This window comes from Mustela erminea, chromosome 4 (genome assembly GCF_009829155.1).
Source record: "Mustela erminea isolate mMusErm1 chromosome 4, mMusErm1.Pri, whole genome shotgun sequence".
NCBI classification, from domain to species: Eukaryota; Metazoa; Chordata; class Mammalia; order Carnivora; family Mustelidae; genus Mustela; species Mustela erminea.
Window position 1 is genome coordinate 111752212 of NC_045617.1, and position 14465 is coordinate 111766676.

Here is a 14465-nt window from a genome sequence, read left to right on the forward strand (position 1 = left end):
TCTGTGTGGTGAGACCATTTCTGGAGTGATGCGCTCAATTCTAAGTGCCACACTTTGAAAGATATATTGTGTGACCAGTGCATGCCCAGAAAACAGCAACTAACCTATTAAGGAACTCCACACTATCATTGAAAAATTACTGATTTGCTGAATAGGCTTGATATTTACACAGAGGGATATTACCGTAAGATACTTTTCTTTTGTAAAATAAGACTAATGGGCAGAAACTTGGGGAAGGTTAATTTGAGTTCAGAAAGCATTGTTGCAGTACCCACATATAGAATTGTTTGGTTCTGCTCTCCAGTATACAAATTAAAGAACAAAAATGCCTGACTTTAAGAAGCTTTCAGTAGCATCAGTCCCGCAACAGATTCTTTAATGGAGATGGTGGTTATAAGTATATGAATTTGTTCTTGTCCCTGTATTTAAGACTACCCATCCTGCTTGTTTTCTAGGTATGTGCACTTGCATATACTTGTGTAGCCACACACACAGACACTCAGGTTGGTAGTTTCTGAGACGGTAGATGCTGGACTCAGCTCTAGCTATCTCACCATATTTATATTATTATGGTTAAGACATGTATCCACCGTATATTATCTTTGGTGGGCTAGATTTCCCTTCTTTGAAATGACCAATAAGAACAAGTAATAATCAGTAACAAGCTCATTCCTCTTATGGTTAAGACTGTTATAAATTGGGGCGCCTGGGTGGCCCAGTCATTAAGCCTCTGCCTTCAGCTCAGGTCATGATCCCAGGGTCCTGGGATTGAGCCCCACATCAGGCTCCCTGCTCATCAGGGAGTCTGCTTCTCCCTCTCCTGCTCCCCCTGCTTATGTTCCCTCTCTCGCTGTGTCTCTCTGTGTCAAATAAATAAATAAAATCTTTTTTTTAAAAAAAGAATATTATAAATTTGCCTTATTCTGAACATTAATATGATAATGTGTTTGCTGCATGAAAGATCCAACAAATACAAAGAATTTGAAAAAGTCTGAAGTTTTAAACCCTATGCAGTATATACTTTTTAACTTGACAATTTATTCCTCACAATGAAGTCTAAGAAAATAGGAAGGAAAAATACTCCTCCCTGAAACAAAAGTACTTAGATTGGATGAAATGTCTGAAAAAAAAAATTAGGAGGTATCTATTTTATTGCCTGATATATTTAGTTGAGTGGCAACAATTTAAGGACCGTAAAAATTCAATTTCGGAAGATTATGTCCTGAGTAAAGCAGACCTGTAGCCAGAAGTATAGAGGTCAAGTTAGCAATACACAAAATCAAAATCAGATTTACTTTCAGCTGCCTCTTCTGTTGGTTATCATGCTAGAATTCTGGCATTGCATTTCAGATGTTTTTTCCAGCTATTTCACTCGACATTCAATTTAAGCAAAACTTCTCTTAGTAAATATGAGTTAATTTGCGGGAAAACACTGATAATACTTCCAATTGTATACTATCTTCATACAGGGGATTAAGTTCCTGGAAAACAGGCTATAAAATGAAATGATAGGCCAAATTAATTTTTTAAATACAGAAGCAGTGTTATATAGTAGGATTTCAGCCTTTTTAATCAGAGGGTAAATGCCTAATTTTTTAAACCAAAAAAATCACCACAACATAGTATATAACTTTCTATTTTCTGGGCTTAGGTGCATTTATTAGCAAATTTTCTTTTACCTGTTTAATCTGCTTTTCTTTGCTGGGTCTCATTGGGACTAGGTTTGGAAACATCGCCCTGGGGAATGTGATTTCTTAACAACTGTCCTTCAGACAACATGCGTTTCCTGCATAATAAGAAAAGACATAGATTCCAATGTCAAAGGAATCAGGAAAACTAATAATTTATCTTTTACGCCTAGCCATGCTTCCTTCAGGGAAATGTGCAGTGATAAAAAGGGGGTAAAATGAAATCCTTTGATCAGGTTTTCAGAAAGCCACCAGCTGGCCCTAAATCACACTTCAGTTTTTTCCAAAACCTTCTCAAAGAGGTTACTTTGAATTCTGGAAAGGCTGCTTTCGATCGCTCTGTGAAGTTGGAGATGGGCTAGGCATTACAGTAATAACATGGCAACAGCACTATCAGCAGCAACGTTTGTTTTGGCTTCACTTGTATAACACATACTCATTCACTTGTCCTTCTGTAGCTTGGATTTGTAACAGGAAAAGGACACAGGTCCTTTGATGGAAAAACCTGTAGCAGAAAGTATATACCTCAGAAACAAGTTTGGAATGTTAGGGTAGCCGTGGGAAACATTGATTGTCATTTTCTTCAATAATGGGCTAAAATACTGATCAGAAGCCAGAGGAGAAGCTTCTTTCTTTTTTGTGCTGGGACTCGGAGGAAGGAGGAACAGCAAGACTTCAGAAAAAGCGGCTCATGTTTGCCCATCCGGTAATTTTAGATAGGCCATTTATTTGCTAGGTAGAATTCCGTTTGACCTTAAGCTGCATTAGGTTTTCGAGAAAGTCCTGACGGAAATGTCGCTATCCATGAATCTTTTAAACAAAAGTTCACTCTTTACAGCTATTTTCGTCTTTAGTTTTTATGCTACTTAACAGATTTTTTTTTTTTTTGAGATAGGGACAAAAACAGATACACCGATTAATCCCTTAGGAACTAGAAAAATGACAAATGGTTTAAGATTATTAAAAGTTGCTAAGCAGGACATCTCTGATCACTTCAAGAAAATCAGTGAGAAAAAAATAAAAAGAGTTTTGAACACCAGTGTTGCCAACTTTAATCTTCAGTAGTGTCCTCTCAGAATCTCAAAATCTTCCACTTGCAGGAGGGGGAAGCTTACTTTTTCCTGTGAGAGTAATCAGTGGTGTCCATTGGGTTATCTGGGTGTTTAGGATTATGTTTACAAAACCAATTCCTCATCAGGAAAGAATGGAGACCAATGAACACTGGCCGTAGGAAAATATAACATTTTAATTGCAATAATCATGAACCTGTATCTATTAAAGAGAGAAAAATGGTCTTAATATCACAGCTTTAGAGATTTTTGGTTTCCAGTTAGTGGTGTTTCTGGGTGTAACCCTAACCTGACACATGCCAGAAGGGGGGCTTGAGGTGCCAGAATTTGGACTACATAGTACACAGGAATGGGCTGTCAGCAAAGAAAAAGAGAAAGAGATACTATCACTACTCTTTTCCCCCAAAAGTATTTTTGGCAGTGTATACTGTATCAGTGTACTTTATTGGATTACATGCCGTATCTTGTTATCTTGTGTAACTTGTAATATGATATAAAACTTTATATTAGACCAACCGATGAAAATAATTCTCCTCCTTATGGACAAGTGGACATACTTCTGTGATGAGTAACAGAAGCTCAGTTTCCATAGAATGTTCCCGGGCATCAAATACTTAATGTGCTTTTACTATCTCTTTATTAAATGAAACAGGAAGTTTCTCATGTATTTGTGTAATGCCTGAGATCTAGAACTGTAACAGCTTTTTAAATAATAGAAATATATTTATTACATAGATAAGTGTATTATACTTTATTGATGCTTCAACGCGTAATTCCACTTAGCAACAAAATTTTCCCTTTAGTGTTTATTATATTCTATGATGATAGCAGTTATACTGTGGAAAAACTTAGATAATTTAATCTGAGGACAGCCTTAGTCTTTAAAATAATATGTGTGTCTATATACGATGTTATAACTGTTAAAAATGACTAAACCTTTCCAAAATGTATTAATTAATGAAATAATAATGATCTCTTTTGATTTAGACACAATGTATTATTGCTATTTTAAAGTTTGAAGATGTGATTTTTTTTCATATATTTGAATTTTACTTAAAAATTCTAAGAATTGGTATCTAAATTCATACTAAGTGATGCTTAAAAATTATTGTCTTATAAATTACTTGTGTTTTCTAGAAATAAAGCAGATCAATGGAATTGTTAGTTTATTTTGAGCTGTTTAAACCTGGAAACTCAGGAGCCAAAGTCAGTTCCAATAAGCAGCAAAATTCTTAAGGATCCATTGATAATACACACATCCTCCCAGGAATATCTAATTCTAGCTGGTGTGCTGTTTACACAGGCTTGTCAAAGAAATGACCCATGAATTCCAGTAATGGAAACTGATAAGCATCTGCTGAAAACCTTTTTACCCAAGACAGGAACCAGATGAACAGAAAGAACTAAAAATTCTTGTAAGCAGTTGTTTCAAGTAAAATGGCATTGGGTATGTCTTCAGTTTAAAGGCAATCAGCAGATATGAGCAAATATATATATGAGCATGTTAACATAATATCTGTATGTCTGTCACTGTAATATATATATTATATATATCTCTAATATATATATATATCTCTCTAATAGACATATAGATATATCCAGTTGTTAGATGTGGTCACTTAGGAGCCAGAAATAAATCTTTTCCATGAGATAGTGGAGGGAGGTGGTTGTGTGCACAGAGCTGAAGTGTATGTGTTCAAATTCCATTTCTATCTCCTACTGGCTGTGTAATCATCTCTTGTAAGATGATCATAACAGTATCTACTCAATAGGTTTGTTGTGAGAACAGTGCCAGCCCATAGAAAGCCTATACCAGACTTTAATATCATGTCCAGAGATTTGAAAGAGAAAATGAAATAAGGGATTCTAAATGGCATGTGGGAAAACATGGACCGTGGAGTTAGAGAGACCTCAATTCAAATCTTAGGTCGTGCCACAAGATGGCTGACACTGAACATGGCTCAGAGGCTCTGTTTTCTTTCCTTCCTTTTCCTCCCTCCCTCCCTCCCTCCCTTCCTTCCTTTCTTCAATTTATTTATTTGAAAGAGAAAGAGAGCACACATAAATTTGGGGGGGTTGGGTAGATGAAGAGAATCTTCAAGCAGGCCCCCCTTGGAGCGAGCAGGTTGTGAAACCCAGAGTCAGACACTTAACCCACTGAGCCACCAGGCACCCCATAGACTCTGTTTTCTTATTTTATAAAACTGAAGTACCAATCCTACTGTTGTAAGATAAGGAAGGATAGATAGAAAGCCCCTGAATATGCTAGGCGTTCAGTATTAGGCTATCTTTCCCCACAACACTAGAACTAGTTCTTAAAGACTGTAAACATTTCTTTTTTTAATTTGTTTACTTGAGAGAGTGTGAAAGAGAAAGAGAAGGAGAGGGAGAGAGCACAAGCTGGGTGAGGGGTAAAAGGAGAGGGACTTCCCACTGAGCAGGGAGTCCAACGTGGGACTCAATCCTAGGAGCCCAGGATTATGACCTGAGATGAAGACACTTAACAAACTGAGCCACCCAGGCACCTGACTGCAAAAATTTACTCATTTCATTTGTTTTCTATGGCTAATAAAACTTGTTCTCTGTTCTTCTTGTAGGGTGAAAATGGTTTACATGGAGCTCCAGGCTTACCTGGTCAAAAGGTAAAGAGTTTTTGAATGTTTTATATAAGTTAGGAATTTAACATCTTAAAAAATTGAATTTGCACATAATATAGTGAAGATTCAGAAAATTAATTTGATGAAACTGAATTCCATGGAAGGCTCTTAGAAAGCCACTAACTAGTCTTTCCAAAGAGCCTTCTCCAAGGAGCCATGATAGAAGAGAGTTCTATGAGAGACCTTTAACAGCACGGTTTTCCAGAGAAGTCAACAGTGGTGAATGGTGGTGCTTTCTGGGGGCCATGCGAGTGTCCAGAGCTGTTCTGAACGTATTTTCACTGTTACAAGAGTCTAAAATGAAGAGTGGAACAGTGTTTACTGCCTTTGACTATATTTGTTTCTTTCTTATTTATCTTCCTTTCTATATATGCCAGCTCAACTAAACATAATAGTTACCGTGACATAAAACATTAAATATTACGAAGATGCTACAACTAATCTCTTCAAAAAAATCTTTGTCAGAATGACAAATTTGTAATAAGTGAAAATGTTTGCATTGACTAGGCTACTTCTTTCTGTGCCTAGTATCTTTCTTTTTACCAAGGTGAACTTGACTTGTACCCTTTTATTGTCCCGGGGCTGCTTTCTCCTCCTTGGCAGGCATCTGACCAGCTTGCTGGAAGCAGAGTCTGGTCTATTCCAGTTTCCTGGAGGCTATGGGGAGCCACTTCAGGTGGGGCCAGCTGTCATAATATCACCCAGATAATCCCACCACAGGGGAGAGCATTCTTGATGCAGTAGTAGATGCCCACCCAGGCCAACCATATCATCCCTATGCTCTGGAAGTTTTCCAAGTTTTAGCAACAAGACGGCAGAAGTTACTGTTACATCTAGGTTTTTTCTCTGTTGCTGAAAATTACCATTAAAAAAGATGTGCATTCATTTATAGTTATAGCTTTTGAAAAATCTCCCGTTCCTTGGCTTGATAAGAAGAGAAGTCTGCGCCGGCAGTGATGAAATGGCAAGCTTCTGAGTTTCTTCACAGCAGCTCCAGACAAAACCCGTTGCTCCAGCATGTGCTGCATCTGTGAGCGGAGCTGCAAGCCAAGGGATGTGCAGATTTATCTGCTGGGAAATAGTTTTGGACTTTCCAGCAGCTGTTTGTGGTGGCTGCATCATGCTGACATTGTGGCTGATGTACTGGAGGCATTTAGCAGCTTGATGTCAGCTTGGATTAACAGATCAAGCCACAGTCCAGACTTTAGGGAAAATGGGAGAATAGAGCTAGAGCACGCATTCAGTGGCAAAGAGGCGCAAATACTAACTTGTTGTCTTTCCCAGTAACGTTTTTAAGGGCAGATGAAGCAGAAAATAATAATTCGACCATGTGTGTATATGTGCATATACATATACACATGCACATATATATTATTTATTATATATATCATTTATAATATATACAGAGAGACTGTATTTATAGTAAAAAGCTGGCATTCCTTTTCTAACACATGAATTTTAATTGTACCAAGTGACACCTTGTTGCAGCATTACAGAAAAAAACGTAAATAAGAAACCCTTCATCCACTGTCTCCGTGTACTCTGGAGATGTTTGCTGAGTGCATTTTGTGCGTGGAGGGGTGAGGATGACCCACCTCCGGCAGCCATTTGCTGGCTCCTTGTCTTCAGTGCCTGACCTATATTTGGCATTCAGTGCATATTTGTTTGAATGTATGAATCAAACATCAGTATTATAAATATCTGTGCAGAATTCAGTGGGAAAACAAGCTTGTCAGACTGGAGAGGGTTTTAGCTGAAGAACAGGGGACATAGACCTTTTGGAATAACGATGGCTGTTAAAGCCAGCAGTGCCCCAGCCACCAGTCCCCTTTCTGTGACTTAGACGCAGGAGATCTGGGTGGTAAAGAGCATGCATGGCTCTGGCGTCAGAGCTGGAGCCAGGACTTGGGGTTCAAGCCCGAACTCGTTCATCACAAAGCTCTCCCTGGAATGGTATTCCACAGAAGTCAGCTTGAGAAGGCTGCTTCTAAGGGATCTGGTGAAATCAACAGTAACAGTAATAATTAAAAGTCATAATAATAAAAAAGTAATAAATATAAATAAGAAAAAGTAAGAGTAATAATGGCTAACTTAGTTGGTGCCAGGCATATGCTGATGCATTCAGTTCTCAAAACATCTACGAGAAAGGAACCGTATATGGAGAAATTCAGGTGTAAGGAGATTATGTTGCCTTGAGAGCACTCTCATGAAGCTGTAGCTTGTATCCTTTAATATTCAGGAATATGTAAATGTCATCCAACTTAAGATTGGTTTAAAGTTTACATATTTGAAATGGTTTTTATTTATAATTACTGATGTTTTGTTATTGGAAAAATTCTCATTATTGTAATAATTGTGTGTGTTTAAAGTAGTGTTCCTATTATTATATATAAATCATATTCCTCTTCTACAGGGAGAGCAAGGTTTTGAAGGCAGCAAAGGAGAAACTGGTGAAAAGGTAAATATCTCTCTTGAGGTATGCACCTGTAAAAATACATTAGGTTCATGAAAATATTTTCAAGCAGAATATGTAACTTCTCTTGTAGCTTCCGTAGAAGCAATTCAGTAATTTTGTAGGAAAAAAACCTTAAAATATTTGCTTCACTTAAGTTAGACTTAATATAAGAAGGATTGTCAGAAATCTTTCTGAACTTGTTTGGATGGTAGTTCTATCTAGATATTTCTCCCTAAATGCATTCCTTTGGTATATAAATGATTCAAACATTGCCTGAGCATTGTGTTTGTGTGCTATAGGATCACTGATGCACTAAGGGTCCAGGTCTTTAAATAAATGTTTTGTTTTCATGTATACCTGGTGTATCAGTGGACTTTTTCCTGAGGAAATAAATAAGAACTGTAATAGGGTCAAACAGAAAAGAGATGTGCAAATAGAAGAGTTTGAAAGAGTTAAAATAAAGGGATGGTGGGCAAGGTGTAGGAAGAACCACAGGGATTGTGCAATATCCTAGATTGAGTTGCAGTGAATGCCTTAAACTCCAAAAGGTTATCAGACTCAGAGGCAAAAAGAACTGTGGGTACAGATCCAGATTGGTGCTGAGGGAAGCAGTGAACCCAATATTCAAGCAATCTTCATTTTAAAAATTTATAGCCTTCTACTGAAAGTACAGAGAACAGAAGTGCCCTAGTCATCCAAAATTTCCATTCAGACAATCATTTGAGTCCTTCTGCATTTCATAAGTCTAGTTTTATTTTTGAATAGAACAAAAACAGCATCATTCCTTTGTTTCATAAAACGTCATGTAATTGGACAGCCACAAGAAAGGAAGGGGGAGAGATAATCTCAAATTAGACACTTTTGCCTGTATTTAGTTTTCTGGGCTGTGATCAGTTATTTGTTTCTTCAATAAGTATTTTAGACAGAATGAGCAGCTATAATAATTATGACAAATTATACATGTTGTAAGCTACTTGCTAATTACTTTTCCTCACAGAACTGTGAGGAAGAAAAAAATAGTCCTATAGTAATCATATAATTGAGGAGAATTCCATTAGATGATGACTACATTTTAAAAGTAGTCTTTTTAGGGATCTTTTGTATATTTTTGCTTTAGAATGACAGTCATTGCCTTTAAATTAATGCCCTATTTATACATGTTCCTGCTTTATTAATGGGACTTTACCTATAGGAGTATGTGAGAATAAGCAAGGAAACAGGTAAATTCTCTGTAAAGTCACCATTTCACTAAAACCGTAGTGGCTATTTTGATATTTTACATACAATACCATACATAGTTGGTATTGCTCTGTAATAGATTCTCACAGACTATGAAGTATAGAAAAACATTTCTTTATTTGGCTTCAAAGATTTCCCTTCTAATTCTTCGGACTTATTAGCAATCGCTTTCAAATAGTCCGTTTCACCAGGAGGTGAAAATATTTATGGAGAAGGATGGAGACAACAGGAAGAAACAAGGCATCAAATAGAAAAGACAACACACCTTGAATGAGAATTATAATTCAAATGGTTTATAGCCAAATGTAAGATTCACAAGTAATCCTTATAATAAGAATATAGTCTGATTCATGATTGCCTACCTAATAGCAAATATGAGTTTTTTCAGTGTTACACACTACATATGCTGATCTATGACTCCAAGTATTTTCCCATAAGATAAATAATTAATGCCATCTTTTTGTTTCTAGATTAGAAACTGTGTCTGGATTAATTAAATAAGGAAGGTCTGTGGAGCACTCATTTCTAGGGGACATAAGCATGAGATTCTTGCTCTGCTTACAACCTAATTTGTTCTCTGAACAAAGACTATTTATCTATTTTTATTTATTTTTTATTAAAGTATATCTGTGGCATCCCAACTGGATGGGGGCAAGGCAGAGCCGGCAGTGAAAGAATTCACCCAAGGCAGAACAAAAGAGATGACAGTTTATTGAATACACCACAGGAGAGCAGTGGGCCGAACAGCAGAGGGGAGACAATCTGCCTCAAGGAGGTAGTGAGGGCAGAATAAGGGAGGATGAGGATGAATAGAATTCTCCCTTTTTTAGTAATCTGAGGAACTGTGCCTGGCTGTAAGTAGCTCATTGGTCAGTTAGGGCCTCGGGCTTAATGAGCTTGTTGGCATTCAGCTCAGTAGTCACTGTGGGTCCTTTTGCCTTGCTCGAGTTTCTGTTACTCAAGCCTGTTGCCTAAAAGCAGCCTCTCCAGTATAGTTGGCACACCATGTTACATTCGTTGCAGGTGTAGAACATAGTCATGAAGTCTGTGCATTATCATCACAAGTGTAACCACTATCTGTCACCATACAACACTATCATAATAGCACTGATACCCCATGCTGTACCTTTCATTCCCATGACTTACTCATTCCATAACTAGAAGCCTGTACCTCCCACTCCCCATCACCCATTTTGCCCATTCCCTCACCCCCTAAAAGACAATTTAATTTGAATTTCAATTCTCTGTGGAAGACTGAGTTTGTAATTACAGTAAGGCCTATCTTTCCTCTTTAGTTGCCTTATTGTGGCCTTTACTATGTTTAAAATTTGTCTGTTTTGAATGAGACAATTCAGTAGTTGTAAAACAAAAGAATTCAGGAAGTTGTTATTGTTCAGAGATGTTGTACCTACCAAAGGCACACTGCCTCCAGTAGAAAAAGAAAACACGTATCAACTGTCAAAGAGAAAACACTATGTGATGGTCTTCGGGTATCTTCATAGTGATGATACCACTCTGTGGTATTCTGTAATCCAGTATAAACCCAGTAGAGAAATGTGCAGTTTTTCTTGATGGCCAGAAAACTATCCTGCCGGCCAGTTTAAGTTAAGCCAGACCGAACAAGTAGTTCCTCAGCATGTCTAATGTGGTATCCTTAGTCCAGAGAAGAACTCACGAACCTTGAGCAAGTAGAGAGAACCTCATTTGAAAGCATATTCCTGAGTTTATAGCAACTTATGACAGGAAAAACTCATGTATTACCTGAGCAAGCACAATTTAGCCAAATCAGTCCTGAAGTGAAAATTATTTGAAAGACTCGTTCTTTCTTAAATTACTTAGGCTGGCAGGACTCTCCCTGAAGAGCTACTTTCAGGTTTACCTCTTTTTTTTTTTTTTTTTTTTTTTGGCTTATCAATTAGATGGCTAGGAATGATCCCATCTCATTGCCTCATTGCCCAGTGAGCGTCACTTAAGGATCCTTTCACTCTAACAGCATCCCTCATGAAGCTGGAGGCAGGAGGTCCATATTCTGACTGAGGAATAGAACCACAGCTAGGGTCTGTGTTCTGGCTTCTCTGTTTCTAAAGGCGTGATCTCAAACAACCCTTCTTTTGGGGATTTTCCTTAGGTCCTTCAGTATAGTTGGGGGTGTTGTAGGGGCTACGACTAGTGAACAAAATGGAGAGTCCACTCTTGAGGTGATAGTTATCCCTATACTGTCAGCCTTCGCAGCAGTGATACAGCCACACTCTTATTATGTGACCAAATGTGTGAATGCATGAACTGAGCTCTGACAATCATATTAGAAAAAGCAGATTTAGCAGGGAGGCGTTCATTAAAGTGTGATTCATTTCTAAACACTGAGCCCAGGTTTTTACTTTAGGTCTTTGTAAAAATAGGAGGAGTATTACTTGGTTACATTATTTTAAAAAAAGCAAATAGAAAAGCAAATGTGAACATCTGCTTTATATTATAGCATTATAGCATTCAGTTTCTTTAAGTAATTGCTTCATGTGGTTGGGTTGGCTTTTAACCCAATTCTTTTACATTGTCATTCAAGTCTTAACTAACTTAGTTTTAAAAACTGATTTCTTAGGTGTTAAACTTGATTCTCCCCAACTTTATTGTTAAATATGATTTGATTGTGAGAAAGAAACATCCAGTGACAAATGCTGCTCATGGCACACTTTTCCTGACATTTTCTCTACATTTTCTGGCTAAAATGTAGTTGATTTTGTTCATTCAAGAGTGACATTTAAGTTAACGTGGGTACAGAGGTAGCAAATCTTTACAAGGACTCAGACGTTTTAGCTAGTGTGGAACTTTTCCATTTGACGAGTTAAAATAATCTTATCCTTGAAGATTTCTTAAGTAGAGAGAAAAGAAAAAAGGACAATCAAATACTCTTTTCTTCATGAACCATCTGGCTCAGGAAGATGTGGATAGTATCCAATTTTTGACATTCCATAGCCAAGAGTGTTCATGGTTAAGCAGGTTCTGACTTACTCTTATTTAAATGTATGACCATTGCCTACTTTGATCATCTTGATTACTGATTTTTTCTTCCATTCTGAGTTAAGCCCATAATAATACATGCAACTGCAAAACTAACAAATGCATATGGCTCCTTCTTTAATTCATCTCTTAAAACTTTAGGAAACTGGTTGCTATAAATTTTCAGTGACTTGTGATTTTTATCATCTTGTTGTTACCAGAATGTTATCTCAGTCCTGAAATGTCGTATGACATAAAATAGTTATTTAAATTGGAAAATTATGTTTAAATATCTATTTATTTGGTTGTATAGCTGTTGCAAATATTTTTACCTGACAGAATCCACTGGAAAATCATTGACTGATCCCTATTCTTCACTGGTTTATTTAACAAGATATCATTTTAGAATTCTGTATAAAATGTTATATTCAAATTAATAAAACCATTGAAATGTCTATTATAATGTAGGATAGAGTACAAGAGTATTTTATTACTCCAAAACTGCCTGGGGTTACTTATAATTAAACCATGTATCCAATCATTTGTATTTCTTCTATCAGCAATTAACATCAGGTAATTTTCAAAGGGCATAACTCAGATTTTCATTGGACAACCTAAATTAAAAAAAAAAAGAATATATATATATATATATATATATATATATAATCAAGGGGGAGGGGCAGAGGGAGAGGGAAAGGGAGAGAGAATATTAAGCAGCCTTCATGCCCAGGGTGAAGCCCAATGTGGGGCTCAAACTTAAAACCCTAGGATAGATCATGACCTGAGCAGAAATCAAGTCAGACACTTAACCAACTGATCCACCCAGATGCCCTGAAAATAAAATATGTATCTAGACTTAGTATTGATGTTATGTATGATCTACAGTCTTTTGCCTTTGGTGGATTCTTTTGAAGATGTGATAGGAGAAATAGAAAATGCTTATTAGAATACATCCTTACTTACCTATTTCATAGTTGAATCTATTCTTTTTGGTTTCTTGTCAAGACAGGTTCAAAGAGTAGAGGCACTGAATTCATTTCCTGTTATTCTGTTGATGTTTGTTTTCAGTATTAACACCTCTGACATATAATATATAGGCTTGATGTGTGACTGCTAATGAGAATTGTGGACAATTTATTCAGCAGCATTTTATCAATTTATTTCTCATAGATTGATTTAAACTTCATATTTGACTCATAACAGCCAAGGTTAGATGTTGACTAATTTTTATTACATCAACAAATAAATTACTTTGCCTACCAGTAAGTAACTAAAATACTGACTTCTAGCATTAGATATCACAAGACCTATAGTCAATCAGGCAAGCAATAGTAATCATTTGCTAAAATAAATAACAATTATGGTTTCAAATAAGTCAAGACCTTTTATACTGGAAAATATTTTCTATTTACATTAGTTATTTTTTCATTCAGTTGTTGTTATGGTAATTGCATATTGAATTTGAATTGAAAATTCAAAAGGGTAGCTGTGATATTTTAGCCATTTAAAATCTATTGGAGAATGAGAAAAAGCCCAAGTGAGTAAGTATATATAATATGCATAAACTGTTTTGCAGAACATTCAGGGAGTAGCATCTAGTTCTTTCAGCAGTAAACACATATTCCTAGTTTCTAGAGTACCACTCCAAAGAGATCTTAGAGTTGACACTTCATTGTGGAACTGATAGTGACCCATCATAGAATAAATAGATTCTCAGGGTGCCTGCGTGGCTCAGTGGGTTAAAGCCCCTGCCTTTGGCTCAGGTCATGATCCTTGGGTCCTGGGATAGAGCCCCACATCCAGCTCTCTGCTCAGCAAGGAGCCTGCTGGCTCCTCTGGCTGCCTCTTTTCCTACTTGTGATCTCTGCCTGTCAAATAAATAAATAAAATTTTAAAAAAAGAATAAATAAATTCTCATTCCTTGTGTTCCATGTTTCACTCCAGCTCTGCCTTGCCGGCTGGGTGAATCTGGACATGTACCTTGCTTTCTTTACAATGGTCTCCTTTTCCATAAAATAAAGATAATTTCTGCTTCATGAGATTGTTGTAAGAGTGAAATGAGTAATTAGTAATTAGAAGGTGCTCAATAAAAATGTCCTCAACAGCCAAAATATGAAAAATTAAAATATTGATATTTGGAGAAAATTAGATTTGATATAATTATTTTATCTACTTTTTGCCTAATACTACTTCCAAATTTTCCTTCTAAATAATTAAACAAAGACAAGAGAGTATATTAGTTAGCTCCTGGTGTGTAACAAACCACCCCAAAACTTAATGGCTTAAAACAACATTCATTTATTTATTTCATGACTCTGTAGTTTAGTGGCTTAGACTGGGCTTAGCTCAATGATTCTTTGGT

At 36.6% G+C, this 14465-nt stretch overlaps 1 protein-coding gene across 7 annotated transcripts in view; it reads left to right on the plus strand.

Moving 5' to 3' along the window:
• Positions 1–14465, plus strand: part of COL19A1 (collagen type XIX alpha 1 chain) — a 330919-nt gene that overhangs the window by 81665 nt on the left and 234789 nt on the right. For all 7 annotated transcript variants that reach the window (XM_032340380.1, XM_032340381.1, XM_032340382.1 and 4 more), the window contains 2 exons: positions 5356–5400; positions 7829–7873. In XM_032340380.1, the coding sequence (XP_032196271.1) occupies positions 5356–5400; positions 7829–7873 (90 nt within the window). The remainder of the gene's footprint in view (positions 1–5355; positions 5401–7828; positions 7874–14465) is intronic.